Source organism: Corvus moneduloides, chromosome 1, assembly GCF_009650955.1.
Source record: "Corvus moneduloides isolate bCorMon1 chromosome 1, bCorMon1.pri, whole genome shotgun sequence".
Taxonomy (NCBI): Eukaryota; Metazoa; Chordata; class Aves; order Passeriformes; family Corvidae; genus Corvus; species Corvus moneduloides.
The window spans coordinates 8,430,245-8,457,989 of NC_045476.1; the positions used below are offsets into that span (position 1 = coordinate 8,430,245).

Genomic DNA, 27,745 nt, shown 5'->3' on the forward strand with positions numbered 1-27,745 from the left:
CCTTCCTGCAAACCTGCCCAGCAGGGTTACTTAAGCACATGGATTTCCATCACCAACACTGTGGAAGAGTTGCAATGGCCATGGCAGAGGAAGCATGTAGGTGAATGTGTCTGCTGTGACACAGCAACAAAGAGTTACAATCTGTGCACTAAAACACAGATTATGGCCTCTAACATCACAGCACGTCCACTGATGAAATTAGCACCACCCCCATTTATACACATTTTTTAAAATGCAATAAACATGTCCCCTCATAGTTCTGGCAATAACAATGTCTAATTTTTTGGCATAATTTGTATGTATTAGAAAGACTTCTGGAAGAGAAGATGAAGCTTTCCATGCTTGTCATATTGAGAACCATGCTTAAATTTACTTAAGTAACTACTCACAAAAATCCTGCAGAGTATCTTCTTGCACATATAACATCCTGTCCCAACTACATGCTACGTGCAAGTTTAGATTTTCATTTACTTGTCAGCTTAAGTCCATTCATTTTCTCTGTACACCAAACTAGGGGTTCTCAAGCATTCCTTTAGATGGGGGTGTCAATGCCATTCCCTCAGCATTGGAAACAGAGGGAATTCGGTTCCTCTCCTGTCTCAGGACATTTAAGCCCCATGTCTTTCACTGCTCAAGAGCAGGCTGGTGAGTGGTCCATGGAATATGGGTGGGCTGCAGTTCCACTTTTCATACCAAACAATGAGCTGAAAGAATATCCAGTCTCTTGGCTGGTGGTTAGAGGAGGCCCCTGCACACATCCTAAATCCATATCCAGTTAGTAGACTTACAAACAGCCTAGGTTCACACCACAAGTGATATTAAACTGAAACATAAGCAACTGTTGAGAGATTTCTGCAAGAAAAAGAGCAGCCGAGCAGCACCTAAATAACCACATTCCCCTTCTGAGTAGCAGACCCCTCTCTGCACTGCTTCCAATAGATTCCTGAATAACTATCGGGTCATTCCTCTGTGTTGTACACAAGCGGAATCACCATGACAACATAAAATATTCAGTTACAAATATTTTACAGTTCCCAGCTAACATCAAACACACAGAATGATTATAATTACCCTATCACAGCTTCAAAGCTGCATGCACCTTTTTGTGTGCCTGTGTGTGAATGCACATCCATAGGGGTGTCACTATAAACACCTGAGCCTTCAACACTGAAAAGGTGAATGTTACTTTTGAACTGAAATTATGGCTGATTTCAGCACAAAGAAGTCACTACTTCTCCACAAATTAGTCACTACTCCTCCACAAATTTTAAACACTGGAATAGAGATGACCACCATGATCTCCGCTATCAAAGGTACTTCCCCTGACCAAGCAACTTCAAACGGAGACTTAATAAGACCTCAGAGAAGAAAAGATTGAGATATATGACAGAAGACTGAAAAGTAAGAGAGAAAAAGCAGGAAATTAAAAACATTAAAATAGGTAAGACAGCACAACAATGGATGTGTCATGACATGAACATTCCTTGATTTTCCAAACTGCAGTAGTTGTATAAATTGTGGATGGATGGCTTATCCATGCAGTTAAAAGCAAGACAGAAGGTTTGTACAACATGCTTTCCAGGTTTATAGAACCAATACATTTTCCATAATTGGTGCCTGCCATGTTGCAACACTCCTTTCTATTCTAAGCCAAAGCTTCATACTGTTTTTAAAATACTTCATAACAGAAACACCTTATCAAGAAATGCAAAATTGTAAGATTAAATACCGTAAGTCTAAAAACATTTTTGTAATTATTCATTTTCATTACTTATTAATAGAATTTTTTAAATTATTAAATTCACCAAGTAACTCCTAGAATATAAAGGAGTGCTCTGATTTTTAATGAATTACTACCTGAGATTTTAAATAACAATCAACTGAAACATAAAAAATCCTCCAAATTAAAAACAAAGCTCATATTGCAGGAAGTCAAGCCTCTTTTCCTAATTGTTCATTGTCCTTCAAACAAGGCTGAAATAGAGTCATTTACCAATCCAAGCTATTTTGCAGTAAGGGTGGTAGGTCTGGACAACTTTTCAATTGCTCTCTCAGGCTCAGAACATTCCCACATTAGAGAGCTGATGAACAATTTAAAAAGAAAATCAAAGCAAACCACACACAAAGAACCAATCTTGGAAAACCCAGCAAGGAAATGTACGCCTTTAGCATTTGTTACAGGCTAAGATGTTGAAATTTTCTGTTTTGAGAGAGAAGACTGCACACCAGTGAGACCAATACTCCTGACCAGAACCACTCTACTCTAAATACTTAATCTGAAGCACTGTCATTACAGTATAACACACATACCATTAAGCTTCCTCTGAATTGCTTCTTCTTCTAAAGTGATGATATACATCTGCTCATCTAGGTCTTCCAGGATCTGTATTTGGAAACAGAAACATGAACTGAGTATCAGAGACACTTGTTTTCTTGACTGCACTTACATAATCAGGTTCACTTTGCTTCAGTAAGCTGTACTTTAAATACAGTCTACAACTTTACAACACTGACACAAGTAAGAACTTCACAGAAGATTATTCCATTCTGTTAAACAGCTGTATCTTTACTGTAAGCAAAGTTACTGTTTTTATTTCAAGTTAAGGCTTTTATGTTCAGTTTCAATCTAAAGAGACAGAACAGTATGTCTGTCCTACATTCAAATCTTATCAACCTTCACACTCAATTTAAGCAAAAATAAATACAAATTTTGAAAAATTATATTAAAAGCACCTTTTCATATAAGCCAGTATTTCATGCAAATATAAGTTGCTATCGGAAGCTAAAATCAAATGAATAAAGTCTGTCTACCTCAGCTATCAGGTGCTTTGAGACTAAAGCCGACAGATAAGATAAGTAGTACATATTTTCTTTGTATTTCCAGGGTTGAAATGACTAATGAAAAGGAATGCAAGATCTAAGTGAATCCAAATTTCAGTAAATACAAACTAGGACATGTGACACCCAAGTCACTAGAGCACTTGTACATGGTACAAACTTCTCCCTTCCCTCACAGCATTCAGAACATGAACCAAAGAGCATCTGTATGTAATAAGCTCTTAAAGATGACAACTAACCACACTTCACCAATCTATGTGTATCCCCAGGTACCCTTCTTGCTATCCAGACTTTGTTTGCTCTTGTATTCTTTTCTCCTGAACTCAGAATATGCCCACACTTTTCAGGCACTGGTAAAACACAGCAGGAAATACTGGCAATAAATAATACTAGTAGCACTGACATAAATTGAAAAATCAGAGGAAGTATGTATTATTACAAGAAAAACTTTGGAAAAAAACAGGCTTTTGTGTGATATGAAAAATGTGAAACGAGCACATAAATAATGGTTATAGAAACTCTGATGAACTGGAGAGCTCTGTAGAAGTGTAAGCATTCTAGAAGAAAGTACCCAAATACCATTCTACCTTCTCACAGGTAGCACAGGAGGACAGAATTGTGTAGAACTTACTGTCGGCTTCACCAGCAACTGACCCATTACTGTAAACATCCGTGAGAGCCCCACTGGCGTGCACACTGCAGGGGAAGGAAAAGCATGCAAAACAGTCATTAGTAAGTCAAAGACCAGTTTTTTACTTGGATGCTCAGTGTGCTAGTCCACATATAACCATTTTTTGGTTTTGAAAAGAACTGCAAGAGCTTAAAGCTCCAATATGAACTTTTAAGCACACTGCAATCACACAAATTTTGAACAAGACAAGCATCTCTCCCCCCCAAGAGCTTAACTGTGATTTTTTTTTTTTTGTCAACAAGGAACACCATATAATCAGAGATCTTAAACTTGCTCAACTAATTAATTATTTATTCAAAGCATGTGGCCCCAGAGGCTATGTCTTCACTAGTAAATTCGGCAGTGCCAGAATACATTCCTGGGCTTTAAGGTTGGATTGCCTACCCCAGTAAATTGTTAGAACTATTCCTGGCATGATTCGCCCTGGGCCAGTTAACCTGCTGAATGATTCTCAGTGCAGTTCTGGAGTTCAGGCAGCCCAGGGACCATTATCATGAGACAAAGTGCACAGATACCTGCCAACTGCAATATCCTGGATGGAATGACACTGGCTGGCCACAGCACTGGAGAACATATCAGGCATGTTTCATTTTTTAGCACAGGTGCAGCTGCAAGGCCAAGAGATCCTGAAGCTGCTATGCTCTGAAAGTTATCCTTCAACTTCCATTGATAGTAGGCTCAGCTACCAGACTTTAGGTTATTTTCTATGAAATAACAGGCCCTTTCTGATTCTAGCCTGTAATGGTTTTCAGGAATGATGCAAGTATGCTTCTTGGTAGAAAGGCTCAACCATGATAATAGAAAATTATTAGCAGAAAACAACAGTTTAGGGAAAACAGCCTTCAAATACTGAAACGTGTAGGAGATGAAGGAATTTATAACTACATGGATGAGGATGTACATTTATAGTTTCCACTATAATAAAACATGTTGCCAAAAAAAGGAGACAAGATTTTACTGTGAGGATTGCATTTATTTTTATTAACTAGCATTTCACTGCAGCTACTATGTATTACAGAAAAAATACAAGAGTATTCAAAAATCTAACTTAAGTCTGCCTTTACTGCAGAAGAATCCTGCAGGAAAAGGAGAAAAGAAAAAGGAAGTGATGCTCCAAATCACCATGGCAATAGGCTTTACTCAAACACTGCTTCAGCAATTAAGCCAACTGAAGATCTAAAGAAGCACTACCCCAGCAGCTGCCCCACTGCTGTATACTGCCCTTTCAGCTACACAGATCTAACAGCTAGGAGGGCCTTCACCTCAGTGATCTGCTTGTTTAAGTTAAACATTTCCAAAACCTGGTATTTATTCGCAATAATTTTGGTGACCTGGTTTACAACAGCCCCCAGAACAGAGGCTGCGTTTTCAGCTCTGCTGAAGCAAACTACAGGGCAGATTCGAAGTTTTGTAAACCAACTTCCCATTAAAGTCTTCAGCACCTCTGTCAATCCCACTCAGAACAGCCTGCATAAGACTTTGAGAAGCACATTGTTTAATTCTCCCATCTTCCTCCAAAGTAGATTTGCGAATCTGCGCATACAGAGAACCTAAGGAGACTCTCCGAGGTCTCTTTCATAGACAGATCTGTTTAAAGGGTATTACAAATTATCACTCCCCACTCTTTCTCCACAGTGACAGCCCCATGTAAGCTTTGAACCTGCCAAGCTTGGAGAAGAGACGAAACCGTAATAGTCTAGAAAGGGAGACATTCTGTCCCTCTCAGCAGTGTTCTAGAAATTATTCAGGGAGGGGGCTGAGATTATAAGTGGGATTTGGAGTCTTCCATAATGTTTCTTATTCCCCTAAACATGCATGACTGAACTCTGGTTAGGACCAGTCAATGTAAGGTTGGTTTTTTACGGCATTTGTTTCAAATGCAATTGTGTAACTGACCTGCAGACTGGCCAGAGACCAGCTGTGTGATTATGAAAGCTGACTGCACTGTCTTCCAACTCCTGCCTATACAGAAACATTTTCAATTACAAAAGGAAGAATGGTAGTTTACTGAATATAGGACATAATGTTCCAAAATAATTGTCTCACCGTACTACCGACTTCCTGCAGACATTTCATTTAAAAATTGTGCTTTTCTTTGCAGAATGGAGAAATTCAACTGTTTTTCAACTACCTGCTTTAACAAGTTAGAAGTTGGAATTGTTTTGGGTGAGGTGTAAAGTTTGACAAAAATTGAAGAAGTAAAGTACCATTTATTTAAACTTCAGAACCCAAACCTAAAAAATTCACATCTAAATTTAAATTTACCCAGAACAAGAAAATCCCACTCGACTTTCACAATCAAAAAGTTTCCTTTAACCACAAAAAAAAAAAATTTAAATACAATAGACAAAAAAAAACCCCACCATAAAATCCTTCATCTTTTGGAATAATGAGGAAAATACTTACACAAAAGCAACAAGCATCCCATCAGTGATATACAGGAATATAAATACGGGAGGTAGAATTCCCAGAGGTCTGTAAAAAAAACAGCAAGCACAGCTTTAGCTTATTACAAACAGGCTACTTATGTCACAGAATTTAACATAAGAAATGGTGCTGGCTGAATTAATACACCTTCTTCACAACCTGTGCAACACTCACATAGCATCTACTAGAAATACATTTAACTGGAAACACGCATTTCTGTATCTACAATGAAACTGGTGTGAAGGTTCTTTTGCATTCCATACCATATAAAGACTCCATACTGGCAGCATCATTGTCTATGAGTGCTGAAGCCACCCATACGATTCCAAGGATAAGCAGTGCAAGAAGAATGAGCATTACAAGGGTTTCTAAAATCCGTGCTCTGATGCCCTGTGGGCAGAAGAGGGGAGAGGGAGGATAAAACACAGCCAAGAAGTTTGAATCAGGTATTTTCAAACATTTTTTAAATTACAAACAAATACCAGATCCTTCTTCCTAAATATATACTCACATTTTGCCATGTAGACAAAAGCATAACATGTAATACACATTTAAAAGGTAGTGCATAAAAAAAGGAAGTACTTATGTCTTTATAGTGCCCAGATTGCATTTTTCCCCTTAAACCCATAGAAAAACGTTTTAAATTGCATATGCCTTACAGTTCTCATTAATCTCATTATTCCATAAAGTACTCTTTATACCACATGATTTTGTTCGAGCATTTTAAAAAGATGGATTACTTTTCTAATACTTTCAGCAAACAAAGTGGATTAGCAAATTTTTATCTATGATTCCAATCAAGGGAATGGAAAGCCAATTATGGCAAATAGCCAAATGGCCCGGCAAGCATTAAGCCCTGCGCAGGTACAATGCAGCAATTCCTTAAAATCCCTCCCGCAGCCGTCAGTCTGCGGAGCCCTCCAGCGCTCGGCTGCGGAACTGCTGCTCCCGGCTCCGCTCAGGCACAGCTCCCACGCTGCCCCGGCCACCGAGCACGCACAGATCACGCTTCCACGAGGCCACAGACCACGGCATCTGCTCGAGTCTGAAAATGGAACAACGCTCCAACAGCTGAGTGCTAGATTCGCAAATATAAATATACCAAATAACACACAAAATCAGATTTACTTTTGACTGTGTTGTCACTAATTCAATTAATTTTGAGCAATAGAGTGATTGGGATGCTTTCTTTAGGCATCCAGGCCATTAAGGAACCATCAGACTGATATTCAAATATCAATTTTACTTTTATTTTTATTTGTTTGCCAGTACACATCTCCACAAGAGAACCCAGCTTGTTTCTCACAAAGGTTCACCCCAGCTTGGGGATATTTCAATGCAAAGACTACTTGATAGTTAAAAGCAGAACATGTGTTTTACTTTATTGTTTTTTCTATTTTTATAACCTCTTCCCTCACTGCTTAACTAAAGGATTACTTAAGGGTAATCTTTATATGACATTTACCCTGAAAATTATGCTTTCTACATAATCAGTGCATCCAACCATGAACGAGGACCTCAGGCATCCTAACCATGAGCACTGATCTCTTGTAGCACACCAGTTCCTCTCTTCTACCAGTCCTCTGCACAACAGTAAGGTTAGCACTGACAACTCACTCCATTCTGCTGAGGGCAGAACAATTTTTATATTGCACAGCACACATACTAGGATTCACACTCTGATGATCATATTAAAATAGTGAATTAATAATATTTTTAAGAACTTTGGTGAAGTGACTAGATAGAAATATTCTGTCATAGACACTAATGAATACTTGGTAATGGTCCAGGATAAAAAAGAAATTAAGACACCTAAAGTACATAGGTAAATACTTAATCTCAATTAGGCACCTATAAGACTGTGCCCTATAAAAACATTTATGTTCCAGGCACATTAGTTCATACTTACACACATTAGAGTACCTGCCAAATAACTGCTATTTGAAAGGAATGAAAGGTACAGAATTTTCCTCCCCCGTGCACACAGAGAAAAGCTCTGAAGAATCATGGAATGATTGAGGTTGGCAAGGACCTCCAGAGGTCACCTGGTCCACCCCGTGCTCAAGCAGGGACACCAAGAACTGGCTGCCAAGACCATGTCCAAGCATCTTTTGAGTATCTCAAAGTTTGGAAACTCCAAAACCTCTCTGGACAACTTCTGCCAGTACTCAGGCACCCTCACAGTAAAAAAGTAGAAAGAAATGAACCTTAGATACCCTTATTACTTCTTTTTTTTGCTGAGGGTAGTTTTGCTTATTCAGATTGAAAAATAAAAGCTTGAATACTATTATTAGTAACATCAGTAATTTAAGAGCTGGGCAAGAATCTGTACTCCTGACTTTCAGAAAGATACAGGTACATGTAAGAAATATTTCACTTTATTTCAATAAAGCAAAACTATCCAAACAAAACTTGAAGTTCAGTGCTTTATTTCTTTTCTTTTTTTCCTGAGCAAAAACCTCTTCCCTGACATTTTCGTTTTGACTTAACATTTCTTCTTTGAGTCATTTCACTTCTCTCCCACAGTCCCATTACATTACTTCAAACTTCTTAGACGAACCAAACGTCCCGGCACAGAAGACATTGCCACTTCTACTTCACATAACACTTGTTGCACTTTTTGAATCCATTTACTCCTCACATTTTCTCCTCTGTATGTGAAAAGGAGCATTAGAGCCTGACATCTCCAAAACCATCAACAATCCCATCTAAAACTGGAGATGTGAAATCAGCTTGTAGAGTACACTTATTTCTCATGCTCAGTCTACACCACTGGATCTGCCTTGAGCACAGAACATTAGCGCAGTATGAGAAAACACAAAGTGTAGGTATGCAAGACTATTTCCAATCAGCATTCTAAACAAGGACCAAGTTTATTCAGCACTATACAACCAACAAGACTGCATTGGGTTTTTCAGAAGGTGGTTCTGTATCTCAGCTTTCATAACTGCATTTGGTTACACAAACACCATCTCACCCTTAACACATCCTCCAAACCAAGCATGGATTGCACAGCAAAGAATCAGGATGCCTCCAGTGAGGAAGAAGACTGATTTGTAGCTATCCTGTGTTCTAGTACTTAAAGAAGAATTCAAACACAAGATGAAGAGTGATACAGACTAAAAATATCTATATTGTTTATTAAAGGTGGGCATAAGGAGAACAACCTCAACACCACTATCAATTAAAATACCAAACACAAATTTCAGTCCAGCATTAACTACACTGCCTTAAATAACATTCCTGTGCTGTAAATTTAAGAGATGAATACAACCATAGCCTTTAGAAATAATTAAAGATATAAAAATACACTGGCTTAATTTTCACAAAATGTGATTAAGTTTGACATTATAAAATTAAGTGGCCAATTGAAATACATGTTAAGGTGGTGGGCTTTCATACACTCACTGCTATACACTAAGAATATTGATATGACTTCAAGTTACATTTCTGTGCGTGATGAGAAAGGGGTGGGAAAAAAATAAGGGAAGTAGGAGGACCTGGAAAAATATATTCCTCTAAAATAAAATAAAAAAAAAAACTTGTCTAGAACAAAGCCTGCAATCAGAAAGACTATTTGCCAATCAAAAATTAGAAAATTTGAATCCGTAACCAGGACATATTTTCTTCAATGGAAACAGATGAAGCAATATAAAGCATGGTTACCTCTCCAGACACTCCCTGAAGATATCAGAAAAACAAACAAACAAACAAACAAAAACAACCAAAAAACACAAGAATGACATGAACAGATTTTTTTATTAAAGAGAAGGGGCTCATAAAGCACCCTCACTTTTGTACACACTTGGGTTGTTCCTACTCTCCAGGGACATGCAGAGAAGGAGGGTTGTAAACACTAAAAAGGAGGAGATGAACTGGAAGTGGAACACAAAGAGCAACAGGATAGAACTAATGCAAGCTAAAAAGGAAGGCAGAAGTGTTGAAAAGAGTCTGATCTTTGATCTTCAATTCATACATAAACTTCTCTGCCTGTTAATAAATGAGAGAAATGCACTCGGGATCATTGTTTAGGAAACACGAACACCCTCCAGTTTGAAGGAAGGTGGCACTTCTCTTTCTCAACAGTGGCTTTGGTTTCAGTAACTCCACTTTAAAGTACTTTTCCATGAAGGTATCTACAACAAAGCATCAACTATCATTGCCCTACAAGCATATAACAACATCTTTGGTAACTGCTGAACAGGAGAACAAAACAAAACACACCAGCACCTTACAAATTCCTCCAGTTGAGTTTCAGATTATCCATAAAGCAAAAGCCATCCCTGAAAGTGAATTTCCTGCGTGGTTCCCTACTGTCCCTAAGCAGAAGTCTGACATCTTTCAGGCTGACTGACACATTAAAGGAGTCTCTTGTGGAAGATGAAAAAAAAATTATGAATATACAAAAAACTTTTGGAAGCAGATTATTATAATCCAATAGAAACTGTAATTTAACTGTTTATCAAGAAAATTGGGGAAAAGGACTGACAGATTATACCCTCAAGCCCCCCCCACCTTCTTTTTTTTTTTTTAACTTCAAAGTTTCACAGATTACAAGTCCACAGCTCACCTACACTTTTACTCACAGCACATTTTCAAAATCCACCTAATTCTTTAACATGAGCACTTAACCAAGTGAAGTATTTTATTAAAGGAAAGATATTTAACACATCAATCCCAGCAGACTGCGACTTGCCAGAAGCCCAGTAATATCTGTCATCTTCTCTGTGCACTAATGGGGAGAGTGGAAAAAAAAGAGCATTTGAAGCTCTCAAGGCCTGCCTACAAATAAAAGCTGTCCTACAAACACATTCTAAGAATCGTGTGGTTTGTACAGCCTCAGAGATATCTGATTCTCAGACTTCTAATTCTTTAAAATTCAATTGTCAAGACATTCAGAAGTTTTTATAGTTTAATCCTGAGCTACTTATGCTGCCAGGAGCACCAGGCCTAAGGGTTCATGTTTCAAGAAAAGCCTAATTTTAGCAGGAAAGGTTTTAATTATTTTAGAAGTGTTCTGACAAATTTTTAATTGCTGCTCTGGAAGGCATCATCAAAATCTTACCATGTTTCTTTTCTATTATGATTAATACAGATCTTGGATGACAAACAGCCAAAAGATACTAAAAAACAGCACATGGCCGAAAAAGGTAATTGAAGTACAAATGGCAACAGTGCTGAAGGGATAACAGACATCATACAAGCAACTCAGAAAGCATAACTACCAAGGAAACCACCTCTTCCCTGCAGTACATTTTGTGTTGAGGGACTATTACACCACTTACAACACATTAAGACTTTCCTGCTATGTGCATTCACACATAACACCTAGAGACTAGTTTTACTTTAGAAGATAGTATGTGTGGTGATAGGTTCTTACAGCTTTTCAGTAAGGAAAATTTCTTGATAATGGAGACAAAAATATTGGGGGTTTTTTCCTGTTTAAAATTCTGTAACTACTTTGAATTATACAAACATAACAATACAAAATGCTTTGCCATTGATCTGGCACCAGTAACAAGTGAAGATCTTGCTCTGCACACTGGTTGTCCACCAAGTTTCAGGCCTCTCATATAACAGGCAGCTGGCACAGGGATCTCTCCTCACTCACAAGGGCAGTGCATAGGCAAGAAACCTGCCTGTCTGCTCCTCTTTCCATTAAGAGCCACATGTAAACTCCGGAAAGTTTAAAAGGAAATCTCTGACAACTGCCATTCTAGCAATGCTAAGGCAAGACATGCACCATCTTCCAGGAAAGCCTCTGTGGAAGATAATGTTATCTTCCGAGCAGCGGCACAACCCTGTGCCAGAAACGCACAAGTTGTTATTTTTTGGGAAAGAATGATTACATAAATGAAGCATTCGGGCCATTTTTTGTCAATTTATGCTCTGCCAATTATGATTAGAACACAAATATTATTCTTCAGAAATTTAAGCATAGTTTTAATGCTGTCTAATGCTAGATGGATTTTAACAGATACGTACCAAGAGTTCTTTTGTTTTAATGCTGATGAATGATTAGAAAACCTTTCAATATGTTATCTTCTCCTTTTGCAAGAGGCAAAATTCCTGGTAAAGTCGAAGAACTACAGCCCCATCCTTACCTTAAGAAAAAGTATTTCTTTGTTGGAACATTACCTGGCTACAGAGATTTTGATGAACGTATTATTAGCTCCTATAAGATGGACATTTTTAGAGCTACATTGCCAATGTGAGACATGGAATGGCTTTTGTTAACTCCTCATTTTAATTTGGTTGCAATTTTGCAGAAAAAAAAAAATAAAACAGCCTATCATCAATGAAATAAAAATTACGTGTTACACACAAAACCAGAGAGCGCTAACTAAGTTTCTATGGTGCTGAATATTTGAACACAGTTCTGCTTGGACATCTTGACCTCTTGCAAGGTAGGTAAACATCACTTTTTACACCATGCCCTGACCCATGGGGAAAGCCTGGGAAACATTTCTGCAATCATGGCACATTTAAAGTACACATGATGCCCATTGTTTTCACATGACAGAAAGGAGTCTTAGTAACCTCAAGATTTGTTCAGTGAGGGGCTGATGGCAACAAACACACATGATAACATCTGCAGGAAAAGTGGAGCCACTAAAAAAGGGAGAATTACACTGGGTATGAGTTTGGGGATGTTATATATTAACCCCAATTACATTTTTAGCATCTTTTTCAATTTGCAAGCATTAGTGAAGAGATGAGTGTCAAGCATTTCACCCATTTCTATGGCTTGACACCAGACTTGGAGCAATCTTTGCTGTGACCTATTCAAGGCAGTCCACAAACAAGTCTTGTAATAAGCAAAGGAGAAGCATTCTGCATCAGGCAACATTAAACACATACTACATTTAGCACACTGATATTTAGTCAAGGGGTCATTACCTTATGAGACTACACAAATTACTAAGTCAAAAACAGATGCTGTAGTTTTAGGAAAACTCAGTTCATTTTTAAAATGCAGCTGCTAATGACTCAGAACCCTCATGGAGCAAGCTAAGAACATTTTAATCAAGAAGTAATATATTCAGGCCTCAGATTCAAGTTAAAAAAAAAAACAAAAACAAAAACAACAATTTCCTTGCCCATACAAGAACCAAATACTTCAGACTGCAACCAGCACTGACTGTGTCTTCTCCCACACCACCTCTTCCCTCACAGAATCTTCCCAGCCTCTGGGGATTTTAAGATTAAAATGAGGACTTTTAATCACAACACAAGTATATTTTAAAGTTTTTCTTTATTTTCCACACAATACAAACATGAAAAATTCAATCATAAAACATTCCCAGCAACTTTCAGCTGATTTTTCTGTTAACATATTTTCTCAAATGGTTTCACAGTTCTTACTATGCTGTCAATGGAGGAAGAGTAGGCAGCCAAAATACTGACCTGTATCAAACTTAACAGCTACACAGGATAAGTCACAAAATTCAGAAAATTCAAAGAGAAGCAGAGACAGAGAAAAACAAAATGAAAGTTCTGTTGAAAAAAAAAAGAAAATTATTTCTTTGGGTACTGGCTAAAGACATGTAACAATAAGCATTAGAGTTATGCCTGCCGAGCTGGAAGTGAAGGACCAAAATCCCTCAACTAGAGCTCAAGAAAAAGATGCCTGGTGAGGAGGCCATCTATTCAGGATGCAGTACACTCACTGGAGTGATTCCTCTACCAAAGAAAACTTATGCTTCCCTCCTCAGTGTCCCCAGAGGAGTATCCAAACCAAAATGTTATAGCATAGTTTGGGATCCATACCCAAACGTTCCTGTTTGGACACCGCTGCAAGCAAATAACCTCAGGCAAAATAACCTAAGAGACCAACATGGACTCCTTGCAGACTTGATCCTCATGACTGGGATAAAAACCAGTCCTTCTCACTTTTTTCCCTAGGATTATTCAATTATCCAGTGCAAGATGGAGTCCAGTGAGAATCATAATGTGAGATTCATTTATTGTCTAGCAGTTAAGGCACTGTTTCAAATACATGGATTCAAATTACTCAAGCAAAGAGCATATATCCCTGGCTCTTCCACATTAGGTATCATTCTTGTAGATTTAACATAGAAATAGTATATTAGGAAATATTATTCCTTCCAAATTTTGTAACAGGAATACATACCAATTTCTTAAAATGAGGAAAAGCTACACAGAATGGCAGATAAAATGGCAAGCACGCACTAACTGGAATAAAATAATACATCCTACAGCTGTCAGGATGGACACGACTACCCTGCTGCAGCTTGCCCTATGCAGATCTATGGACATACAACCCAAACCTTCTGGGGAGGAGGGAAATGAGAAATGAAAGGACAATCACAGTAAAATGGTAACTGTCCCAGTGTTACCCCTTTCCCCCACAAGTTTGCTCTGTTGTTCCATTCACTAGCCCAGCCTTCACTAATTAGCTCTCAGATGCTCCACTCCCTCCACCTACCAAGTTTCCCAGACTTTCTAAAGCCACCTGCAACAACAACATGGGAGCTGTGGGATTTCTGACACTATGAGTCTCCCTCTAAATAATTTACTTTTGGATCAGAAAGAATCTTTCCTGCTAGACTGGCCTGATAGGAAGATAAATAGATGTTTCCAACTTCCCTTATAGCTTGGCAGAGCATTAAGACAAGTAACGCAAAGTATAAAGAAAGACTTGGAATCCGTGATTGTGTTTCTGGCACAAGAAGACTGTTACCAAAAGCAAATGACATGTACAAGCACACAGGTCACTTTTAAAAGTCTAAAGTAAGTAAAGAAAACAAAAAATAAATCCCCTGAAGTCATGTCCTACTAGCTAACGTCCTGATAGTGGGTCAATAAGCCCAAGAAGAAAGCACACTTCTAGGAACTGGTCAAAGCACCAGAATGATGGAAGTTCTATTAGTAAGGTGGGAAACTCTTGAGAAACCTACCAAAAAAAAATAGGCAGGGATGGAAGAAAGTCTGTGGTTCTCCTCCTCCCCGCCTTTGTAAATAAAGGTTGTTGTCTGCCTCACAAATTCTCACTACAGATGTGCAAGCTCCTTCCTCGAGATGTCAGTTCAGAAAAAGTGATTCTTAATATAGAGCAATCCCTAACATGAAGTAATTCTACTAATACTAAATAAGTAATGTAGAATACAGATTTAAATATCACATGGTTATAAGAATCAAAATTCCACTGCTTCCAAGAAGGAATGAGAAGTGATGTCCTGCTAGTAAAGCTTACATTTAATAAATGAAAACCCCTTAGAAAAATGTTTATTGCCTTTCTATGATTAAGACAATTATATTAAACCTTTCTGCTACCAATATAAAATTCTATGGAAATTTTCTTCTCTGTGAATTAAAATTACAATTATAGTAAATCTGTAAGTATTTTTCAATTTTAATATAAAGTAACGAAAGCGCATAAACAGATTTAAAAATAGAGACAAAGTTTTGCTTGTTCTGAATGGTCACTACTTGATGTCAATGGAGACGCAAATGAGACACTGATGTGAAAATATTTAAATATTCAAATCTTAGTAAAGATAGTCCTCGTGCATAAACCAGCCATTTTTATAAAAACAAATCGATTTAATGTTTCTGACCATTTAATGAAATAAATCCAAACACACTGAGATGGAAAGATGCTCACATTGCCTCTTGAAGCCTCTAACTCAGACATGCCAAATTCTTAGAGGCATCTGCCTGTTTCCATTGACTAAAAATGGGGTCTGAATCACAGTCATTTCAGAGATTTTGCATGTGTGAATACATCCTTCCCAAAGCACGGCAAATTTTTCCATGAAACATTTCCGTTTTAAATTACAATTGTTTACATGAATTTTATTATAAACTGACCATAAAAAGAAAATTTTAAAAAATTACATCGCAGGTTTTTAGATACACAGTTATCATCTACCACAAACAGAAGGATCTATAGAGGGCATTAGGAACGTTCCATCCAGACAAATTTAAAAGCTACTTATTTCTGCCTAAAAATAAGTGTCTTAGGAAGAAAAATATTTTAGAAGCCAGTGCTTCAGTCTACATCAGTGATAAAACTAAGAGATTCAAGCTTAGCATTGGGTAGATGTACCAACTGCACACTTTACAAGTAGTAGAAATATTTAACATGTTTATTTTTGCTCATGCAGAACTCCGTAAGTTATCCTAAAACCAAATAAAAAAAAACCAACTCCATTTATGCACTAGAGAGCAGCAAAGGAAAATATTCTCATCTTATTCCATTTGCAGGCTTCCAGCTACGTGTTAAGGCTCTTAGCAGAAACTGTGGAAATTCTACAAAGCATAAGCATGCTACATACAGCACAAATGTGCAAGTTCAGGGCGACGTAGGCGTGGGGAAAGCACAAAAGTTCAGCAATGCAGCCCATTCCTGGCTGGGGTGAGGTGGAATAACTAATGCTCCAGTGCTAGCTTCCAAAAACTGAGTAGTTTACAGATGCCTCTACCTACTCATAATGCGTCACCTAATGCAGATTCTCACAGTGTGCTAGAGAAGTCACAGTCAGAAAAACCACATTTCAAAATAACACCATTTTCTTTGTGCAGTATTTTTACTCCAATATTACTAACAACACTTGGTTCATCTTGTTACTCTACAAATTTCCATAGCTCAAACACATTAAAATGCTGCAAGAACACAAACTAAGCTGACACATTTTTATTTTCTATCTGCATTATAAAGTTGATCAAAAAAAGTAATTATAACCTCAAATCCACACACTGCTGCAGAAATGCTGAACCCCTGCTCAGATAACAAAGTGGCAGTGAGGCAGCCAGTGCAGAAAAGCTGTACCAAATAAACTCCACCACCAGCTTATCTCCTGGTAGCCTATTTTTTTGTACCTTACACTGAGGCCTCTTTAAACGAAGTACCATCTAATTTATGGAAGCAACCAACTGACATTTAACTACTTCAATGAAACGGAGCACATATCACATCTCATCACATCTTGATCCAATGTGTGCAACAACCAACATTCCCTTATTTCCCCCTCAGCTGTCCCCAGATACAGAACTGTTACTTATATTCAACAAACCACAGATCTCCTTATGCTAATATAAAAAAGGCAGATTTTTGCATATAATGACCCCAACTGACTTAAGCAAGAAGTCTTATAAAAACCTGATAAAATATTTTATATAGCTACAAAACCAAATTCACATTAAGCCATTATTCCTCATATGACAAGTTTCTCTCTCCTGGCCACTGATTCTTGAATTTTTTTATCTCGCTCTCAGTGAAACATGATGTGACCTTAAGCTGTCAAATACATGTTACTTACCTGCCCTGCACAGCCTTTGATCCTAAATGTCCAAATACAGACATTTAGGCCAAAAAAAAAAAAAAATATTATATGTGCTGAAGTCAAGATTTTGAAATACAAAAGAATAGTAATACAACCAGGATTCCCAACTTCTTTTGACTTACCTGTAGTAATTGTCAGGCTCTTACATCATTGTGAAAGGACAGCAAACAGACATCGCTGCAAACAGACATCACTTTTACAAAGGTATTTTCATTTCACACTAATCTACAGCAGAGTTACAGATTCCAGTCACAGATTCACAAAAGTAGCCCAAACAACCACCAAACTCTTCATGCACTAATTTGCTAATACATATACCTGTAAGATAAGAACATTTTTCTTTCCTCTGCAGAAGTGCAAATGAAGGACTTGGTAAAGCTGTAATTTAACATGTTTTCAAAGTTGTAACCCTTGTCAATGTGACATGCTAACAAGTTATACTAAACTTTCTCATCTTCCCTTTCCATCCAATTTATAAGCTCTTCTCATACTTAATATTAGATGGGGCTGTCCTCTATATTACTAATTGCAAATACACTCCACATTTAGCTGTGTACAAGCTGTTTCTGAGACTTCAGTGGAAGCAGGAAGCCCACAAAGGTTCCAGATAGGCATCATCCTTAATGCAAGATTTACAGTTAAATACAGTCCTTAGCTCTGCACCTTACATCCTACAAATTAAGTTACGGGTTTGTACAACTGCCAGCTAGGTATGCTTCTAATAGGGAGAAGGAAAAATCATGATCAAGTTACTTGCCAAATCAAAATCCCAGAATAATCAGGATCTGCTTCCAAACAACAACAAACTCTAATAATTAGGTGGTGTCATTTTAAAGGCCTCCAGTTTAAAAACTAGACTTCATATCTGAACTTAACATGTTAGCTTATGTCAAAAATACAAATCCAAACAGCTGCCTTTGATGTGACTGATTAAACAACTTTTGTTTCTGGTATTACTAATGGAATGAGTAAATGGGTTGTAATATAATGTACAATAATTCAGTTACATACTAGTAAACATTTCATAGACATCATGCAGAATGATTTTATGGACAAATAAATATGAGCTTAAATGCCAAATAAACATCCACTGTTAACAAGGCACCTCAAGACTATTTGGTGAGCCATGACACAGAGTGGCCTGTGGGTATTGCAGTCAGAGGTACAAGCAAAAAGCATAAAGCACAGGCAAATGCTGTTTGAAAACAAGGCTCAACTCTCCAAATCCCTTTTACAGAAAAATCACGGCAAATTTTAAAAACTGACTGATTTTAATTAGAGATTATTTCATAATGGAAAGAATTTCCAAGCCACTTATGTGCCAGTATTTTGCAATATAGGAACAAATTTCTCTCCGTGAAAATCTGCTTGAGATAAGCAAAAAAGTTGCTAAAAGTAAATACTTCAACACTAACTTTGAACATACTTCCTACATTGTCATCACACACTGAAATGTCTTTTATAGTAATTTACACCTATCAGAGTTCTACTGGTACAAACAGCAAAACTGGGAGTACAGATTTTCTACATGGAAAAATACAGAAATTAGAATTTCCATACCCACCAAGAAATAAAAAAGCAGCAGGTTCACTTTTCACTGTATTTATTACCATGTTTCTTTTACTTGGAGTTTGCAAATACAATGCATGGCAACACAATAAATCAGGAACTTAAGTTTAGTTCAGTCCTATTTCACAGCGACATGACTAGGAAAAGTCATTGCTGTTGATAAATATAAAGTGGATCTGAGGACATGGGAGACATACACACTGTGCTTGTTCAGCAAGCTAACAACAGAGTATAGCAAAAAAAAGCAGTTTCAAAAAATATTAATGATAGTATTTTTGCAAAGCTTCAACTTTTCACCCCCTCCCCAAATAAGTAATTTTACTTACAAAACATTTTTAAAAGCCATGCTTCAGTAAAAGAGATGAAGAGAAGAAATCTGCCTTTAAGAGCAGAAACCCCTGCATTTTACTATCTGGAAAGGAACTACACCCCACATTTTACTTGCACGGGTTAAGCTGCAGCAGCTAACACAGGCAGGGCTCTGCAGCCACAACAGCCAAATCTTTATACAGTAGCAAGCACAACACAATAAATGTTCTGAACACTGGCCCAGCTCACCTGCCTTCAGCATATGAATAAACTGCTACATTTTTAAGTGGTGTTTTTATTAAAATAAACTGGGAATTTGGGAAGAGCCATCAAGGAAAGGCAAGCAGATGGAGGGACTAGCTGACACATAACAATAGCTGGTGAAATATTACTCTTATTTTCTGTAATAAACACCAAGATCAAAACATTACGCAAGTTAAATTTCCTTGAAAGGTTCTCAGCAGGAGTTTTCCTTTTTGTTTGTGCAGTACGCGATTTCCTCTCACCCACAAAAAACATACCAAGAATGTGCATGTGCCACTAACACTAAGCAGCACTTCCTTAATCACTCATTTCCAACAATTTATGGATGATCAGTGGCAAAAACGAGCAAAAATAATGAAAGCATGCAATGAAAGCTCATTGAGACAAACCGGCTTGGACTTCCTACTCATTTCTGTGTCTCTTTAAGATGGGGGTCTGATACAAATTAGCCACTGGGAAAAAAGTCATCTGGTCATAAAATACAGTACAGGGTCACTTTTATGTAAGTTTGCCAAAAGGGACATAAACCAGGACAATTTCAAACTGTGACACAGGATAGAAGTATATTAAAAAAATCTTTGTTCCTCCTCCATTGTGCTGTCATGTTGCTCAGCTTTATAGACATTCTGAGCACCAGCTCTGGCCTCTTCGCTTCCACCTGGTCTACCTAATTAATTAAGCAAGGAAGTTACCTCAAATTTTTGTACTATTTGTTTTTATTATCATGCACTTCTTTTGATGTTCCAGGAGTTAACCTCTTAATCCACAGACTCTGTGTGTTGTGTTGTGAACATTTTGGGATGTCTGGATAATTTGGATAATTGGTCAGGATGTTGCTGTCGCTCATGTTAAACTTTATGCTATGACTTCAAGTTCAAAGATCAGTATTAAGGTAATATACTTCATAAAACCTTTTTAAAACTCTACACTTCTGATTATGCAATACCTAGTTTTTCCAGTTTCTCGCTGTGGTAAATTGCACTATTTGTACTTTCTTACGAGGAAATTACTTCAAAATGTCTCTCTTTGTCAACTTCAAATAAATACAAATTTCCATTGAAGTTACATCAAGAGAAAGCATATTTTAAAGGTCAAGAAAAGGTATAGCAATTATCTCCTCAAAAATGTTTGCCTCCTTCACACAGCAGCACACATGCAATTTTCTGTGCAGTCTGTTACCACACATGGAAACATCAGCACTATGACCTACTCAACTGCAAATAGCACAATTTTTCTTTTTTTGGGAGAATGATAAAGAATGAGGCTAATTCAGACATTAAGAAACACTGTTGACAACTTTGTTTCATAACTACTATAGAATCCGAGCACATCAGTGACAAAGAACTAAAAGATTATCTAAACAAGAAACATAACTTTATGCACAGACTCTACAAAGGAAGACAAGAAGAACAGAGAAAGATGTAAAACAGTTTTTAATACTGGTGCAAGAGATTAAAGTGATATCAGGTACTCCAACAGCTCAGTTAATAGCACTGGCTGAGGCATAATGTATCACAATTCCAAGTCTAGAAAAATCCAATTCCTATGTGTGCACAAAAATACGTGTGTGCATCCATACACACATGGCAGATACACAAGGATGTACATGCATATACATATATATCTTATACACCTCCAGTATTGGCTGGATTATTATTATTGTCCTGACATCTGAATTCTTCAAGTGCCATTAAATGGAAATGAACAAAAGCAAAGAGCAGCACTTAAGCTCTTTAGAAGGGCATAGTCAACCCACTCAGGTTCCAAAATGCCCTTTCTGATTTCACACAGTGGATTTTATGAAAAACTAGCAGAGAATCAGTTTGAATTCCAGTGCATCACTGCATCCATCCATGGCCAGTGCCTCATTTCCCTGTTTCTCTCCTCTGCACAACAGGCAAGCCCTTGGTTGTTTTAAACTGCTGCCCTGGGGAATCCAAGTGAGTCTCTAAGAGGGGCCATGTGCCATTTAGAAAGTATATTAGCAGCCAGGGAAAAGAGCCATATGAAATTGGAAGATGGTTAATCAAACCCATTCTGATTCTGAACAGTTAAGGGAGCAATGCTACCATTCAGGAACATGGAAAGAAAAGTTATACAAAGCTCTCAACAGTAATCTATGAACTATCTGAAATATCAGGGTTGGAAAAAAAAAGAATCCTACATATTACAGTCAATACATAAAATCAACTTTTATAGCACAGTCTGTGATAAACAAACAGATGGCTAAAATCTTCAGGAGTCAGACCCATACATGACAATGACTGAAATTACTGTTGCTATTTAATCTGAACAAAGACATCCATTAAAAATGAAAAAAAAAAATTTCAATTTCAGGAATGAAACTCTTTTAATTATGCATTTTCAGAACTTTAATAAAAGCCCAACACGTAATTCATATATGAACACCTTCAAATAGACATCCTCACTGCACACACCTATATCCCAAGTGACCTATTTAGTCATTATGATGAAGGTAATTCAATGACAGGATGACCTGCATAAAAGCTTCCACTGGAACAGTCTTTTTATCCAAATTTTGATTCGAGCTGGGTATCTAGAATCAACTGCTTTCCCAACTCCCAAATGAAAGATTAAAGATCCATGCCAAATCTCTTTACTGAATGTCTTCACATTTACAGTAGATCATTCTTCTCTTAAATGCTACAAGTTTTGCCAAATATATGAAATGTTCTTTTAAATTGAGACCACTAAAATCTGGTTTTCCCAGTGAACAGTAATAACATTTGAACACTGTTTTATCTCTCTGGTCTATTAGTTTGATGTGATGAATGACAAAATATTACTTTTTTTTTTAAATTACACTAAATTATTTGTTCAAATGCCAAAATTCTACAAAGTAATTACAGTCTCAAAATCTTCTCAGAAAAGAGGTAAGAAACATGACGAAAATCTAGTAAAATTAAAAAACAATGGGAAATACCCTTCCTTCACAGATGCTAGAACTGAAAACCTTACATGTAATCCTGATTTCAATTAATTATGAATTTTCCCAGATTCTAATGACCCAATTATGTGATGTAATTCTTTAAAACATGTATAGCAATTATTACAAGTAGAATCATTTATCTACATCAGCACCTGAAAAGAACAGCACATTTAATTTTAACTATCAGCTTAGTCCAGAAGTGCCATCTGCCACTTACTTTCCAAGAAAAGCAATCAGAGACAAGGTATGTTCGTATTACAACAGATCACAATTCCTCAGTCTTGACCAGCAGTTTTAAGGCTCACACAAAACAGGCAGAACAATTCCATCCATTTTGGATAATTTTAAACAGAGCAGTGAGGTAGAACAGACATTGCATAAAGGCCTGGAGTATTTTTACCAGGAATCACACTTGGCTTCTGGGATGTTCCAAAAACATCCAGAACTCAAAAAAAAAATTCCAAAATGGAATTCCCTCCCCTGGGTTTTGATACTAAAAGCAAAACTACCCTAAAGCACCAACAATCATCTTTTCCCTGGCATCTGCAGAAGACTATGGTTCTATCTTATCCATCTCACCTCACAAATGCTTTCAAGCATAAACGTGCAATGATGATCTGATTTATCTTGAATGGGATTTACTGATAGCCACTATCGTAAGAAAATTACACTTTAACTATTAAAAGTTTCATGTAAAGTACAAGTTTCATGTAGCTGGGATACACAGAGCATCTGTTGGAGCCAACAGAACTCTACAAGCAGAAGTACCTTACCCAGTATGCTAATGGACAGCATCCTTGGTTTTGTTGGATTGCAGGAGATAAAAACCCCACTGTAATTAGTTAACTTATTTTTTAGAAGAAAAGATAAATATTAGCTGTGGCTAGATAGTTAAGTGTCAAAAGGAAAATGGAGTGGCCTCCACATGAAAACTGGAAGGACAAACAGAGTTGCTAAAAGTTCTCAGCCCTGTATATACCTGAAGTGAAGGAAGAAGAAGAGTGTTTTCCAGCCAAAATGGACAAGCAGGGTTAAACCAGCAGTCCATCACCAAACTCCTTGGAAGCTGAATGCTTTCATTTGGTCACCCAAATTCATAACTGAAGTGACCTGGATACTTCTGCAGTTTGGTCAATGCACAGCAATGCTGCAGCAGCATCAGCTCAGTGCAGGTGACACCAGACAACATCTACCCACCACCTGGGCTGAGCCCCGCAGGTGTTTTCTGACATTGCTGCATTGCTGTAATCCCCCAGTACCTTCTGCTACGGAATAAAGTCTCTGTTTCTCCACATTATTTTCTCTGAATTAAAATTTTCCTTCACATAGTAGTTTCTAAGTTGTTTGTTTTGCTGTCCTCTGTTTTTTCTCAAGTGAACCAAAAACTTGAATGCAGCACTTCAGTTTAGTTTTCCCTAATCCCACCAAGAACCGAAATGGTAACTTCACTGCCTTCATGCCAGTTACTGTCAATGCAACCAGGAATGATGTTTACCTTCCAAATACAATTATCCCCTAGTGACTTTACATTACATGCCGTGCTTCAATGACTCATACTCTTTTGCATCCATCTTTAATTCATTTCATCCTCCAGATTTCAAGATCACTTTCCAAGCCCCTTTGCTTTCTGAAAACTGTCATCCAAAGGGAGCAGAATTCCCCCAAGTGTAGTATCATCAAAAACAAAAGCGTTATCATTTGGATGATAAAGATTAATGGTAACGTGCTACAATTGGTCCCAGTCAGTCACTGCAGTTTAATCTATCTCATATTTATGATTTGAAATTAATTTTGATGTGCCTCCCATTATAGTAATTTTTCACTGTGTTTCTTTATGTTCACATATTAATACAATCGTTATCTCATTGTTCAAAAATTGCCTTGCCAAATTCCCTGCTTCACCGAAATACTCAGCCCTCTCAACCTGAATATTTCCAATGAAGTTGAATATTTTATGATATTCTTTACCCATTTAAGACAGTTTTCTTAACATATTATTGTTAATACTGGCCACATTTAAACCTTTTTTGGGATGTTTGTAATCTTTAAAATTCACAAATCAAGCTTGTTTTCTCAGGGTCATCTGTTATTTAATCACCGTTCCCATTAGCAAGAAACCTGTCCTTCTTCTCCTTGTTATTTTATTTCTTATGCATTTTTTGAACCTTCTCTCCTTTTAACATCCCAAAAAAGTTATCTCCCAAAAAATAAAATCTTGATTGAATTGTTTTGTTCAAAAGAGAGCTAAGTAATTTTCTTGATCTCAGTACATGTGGGTTTTAAGAAGTCCTTTTTCCCCCATAGGTCTGGCCTGTGCGAGAGTGTGCAGCTGTATATACACCTTCACATAAGCACACACATCCCAGCACCAAATCCTCCCCAGTCTGTAATATTAGTTTCATCAGAAACAAGGGCTGAAAATGAAATATATACTGCAATTACTCTGTATTTAATAGTGCTTTCCTACCTTTTTCAAGCCAGCAAATCCTTCTGATTCCAGGAAGAAAAACGCAAAGGGCATCAATACAAACAAACACAGATTTGAAAAAAGAGAGGCAAGATTCCACAAACCTGAAACAAACAAGAAAAGGTTTACACTATAAGTTTCTATATTTTAACAGTTAAATATACAACATTTTCTTCCCTTACATATAACAATGTAGTATATGTACAAGTGCCAAGGGTTTATGGGTATAGTTATTTACAGGTCACTGCTGAAAAACTTCCATTTCTCTGCATAATGATCTTCAAACAAAAACTGGATACAACTTACCTTTCAGGAGTAAATGTCTGAAACCTTGGGAGACAGACTGCAAGCTCAGGGGTACGACTTCCACAAACTCACTGAAGGCTCTTTAGAGAACCATTGTAGAAATTTTCAGGACAGAAGTATTTTACTACTCTCAGTGCATCTCAAAAAATCCAGTTCTGTGTATTTCCTTCCTCCCATATTTTTTCAAGAGAAACTTCAGCAAACCATGGATTTTAACATGAGCAGCACACAAATGCCATTGTCACCTCCAAATCAGAAGAAGATATCATGGTAACAGCAGCCTTCCACAATGGAATGACTGGCTTAGCAGGCAAAAGGAGAGCAGTAGATATTTTTATCTCAGCTTTATAAGGCTTTCAACATCATCTCCCATTAACCCACTCATCGCTTAACTAATGAGGTATGGGCAAGGTAAATGGACTCTGAGGTGGACTGAACACTGGCTGAGCTTCTGGGCTCCCAGGGTTGTGCCACCAGTGGTATGTACACCCCAGAGGGCTGATGGTGGGTTAAACACCTTCACTGGTGACCTGGGTGGTAGGAGAGGACACATCCCCAGCAAATCTGCTCAACAGACAGGATAGGGAGGAGCAGTCTCCTGCAGCTCTGATGAATCTCAACAGGCTAGACAGAAGGACAGAGAGCAGAGAAGAGTGGACTTAGGGAGATTTAAACAATATATATATGTATAAGATGAGGGAGAAAAAGGAAAACAGTCAGATCTTCACAGTGGTATCTAGTGAATTGAGAAGAGGCAATAAGCATGAACTGAAAAACTGGAAAATCTACTTACTCATAAAAGGGAAGGAAAAAAACCCAAACAAAAACTAAAAATCCCAAACATTTTCCACTGCCACTGTACGCAAGCAGTGAAACAGGTTGCCCTGTTTTGTCATCTCCATCCTTCAACATACTCAAACCTAAAAGAGGAGTGCCTTGAGCAGCCTTCTATGACTGACCCTGCTTGGAGCAGATTATTTCCAGAGCTCTTTCCAACCTCAACCGTTCTGTGATCTATGTGAAAAATCAGCAACTGACTACAAGGAGGACATCTGTAAGACACATGTGACACCTGCAGGAAGAGAAAGGGTTTAGAAAACAACCTGAAGTGATAGCTAATCTCCATTAGAGTATCTGTTCTACTAAGATTTTCTAAGCTGCACACTTACTGAAGAGCCAGTTTCTGGTGCCTAAACATGAATCCATCATCAATCACCCTATCAGAAGTTGTGCAGGATGCAGCGTTTCTTCTTTATAAAAGCAGAAGCTTATCTGCAATTTAGCACCTAACAGGTCTAACTACTGTCACATGTTCTACATCCTAAAAAAAAAATTCTGTAGAGAAAAACAGGCTTAGTTCCCCACCTTCTCCAAGGCACACACATTTCCATAATTCTGCAGGACTATGTTATATCACCTGAATATCACTCAAAAAAAGAATATTCCCCCATGATAAGAAAATCTGAACTAACAGCTTTGTTTGTTTTCCTTCTTCCCATGTACAGGCTTGCTCCTTTTTCTCTTGAAATTGTCCATTTTGTAAAGAATAGGGAAGGAAAGAGACATTTACTGGATGTCTGGGGTATTCACTATCAAGAGAAATTTCTGTAGTTAGATTCAAATGTAAAATAGTTAGCAGTGATCTTTGCCTGTACCATCTCAGAAAGTGCTTCTGCCATATAATTCCTTTTTGCTCAAATGACAGCATTCGAATTTGAAGGAGAAATAAAAGAGAGACGGAGGGGGACAGGGGCCAAAAGAACCTCTTCAGCAATTGACAGCAGCAGGATACCAGCAACCAAACCCAGCCAAATAGGCTACAGAAAACAAAACACGAAAATTCCAAAAGATGCGTGAAATATAACACTCATTTGCTAAAGAAAACAGACTGCCTAAAGGTGGCTAAACTCCAGTTAACAAAGAGGGGGATTTTTCCTTTAGAATTTGCTTTGCCAGGAAGCTCCTGTTACCATTTGAGAAACATTCAGGCATAGCAACATCAGCAAGAATGTCGTTAACAGCCCTTACGAGGGGACATTAACTTCAGCAGTCTGCGCCTTTTTTTTCCCCAAAAAAGACACCAGAGTAAGAGTAGAAATACAACTAGATGGGGGTAGGAGTCTTATTTCAGCAGTTTTCTCTAACTGAAGACAGAATGCATTCAGTTACCTAATGCAAAGTTCAATATCTGCTTGTCCTAATTTCAGCAGCTCTATTACATGTGTATCTTACAACATAAAACAGTGCTTAGGAGCTGCAGAGGACACAGAGCATTTTAAGGGGGGGGAGACTGGTGCACACCCAGGGTGAATTTTTAAAAGTTAAAATCCAGGAATTAACACATTAGTAGCATATAGGAACCACATTTACAGATGTTAAACTACAGAGCTACAATATGCACACAAAGTTACGAGGCAAGGACAGTGCTGTTCTGCTGCCGACAGACACGTACACTTTCCTCAAAGTAAGAGTCCTCTGTATTTCTTACCCTAATCTGGTAGTTCAGAAATCAAATTAAAATGGACCCAGAAAAAGAATTATTTTCTACTACACTGATTGCATCATAAAATTGCATGAGACATGTGCAGAGATCAACATATAGAAAAGCTTTAAGC

General features: G+C 37.6%; 1 protein-coding gene across 3 annotated transcripts in view; it reads right to left on the bottom strand.

Moving 5' to 3' along the window:
- LMBR1 (limb development membrane protein 1) overlaps positions 1–27,745 on the bottom strand; it is a 69,387-nt gene that overhangs the window by 20,774 nt on the left and 20,868 nt on the right. For 2 of the 3 annotated variants that reach the window (XM_032099154.1, XM_032099163.1), the window contains 5 exons: positions 24,825–24,928; positions 6,220–6,346; positions 5,936–6,004; positions 3,470–3,534; positions 2,311–2,383 (listed from right to left, as the gene is read on the bottom strand). In XM_032099154.1, coding sequence (XP_031955045.1) covers positions 2,311–2,383; positions 3,470–3,534; positions 5,936–6,004; positions 6,220–6,346; positions 24,825–24,928 — 438 coding nt within the window. Of the gene's footprint in view, positions 1–2,310; positions 2,384–3,469; positions 3,535–5,935; positions 6,005–6,219; positions 6,347–17,387; positions 17,443–24,824; positions 24,929–27,745 lie in introns of those variants that run through there. The other variant, XM_032099173.1, reaches the window with a different exon arrangement.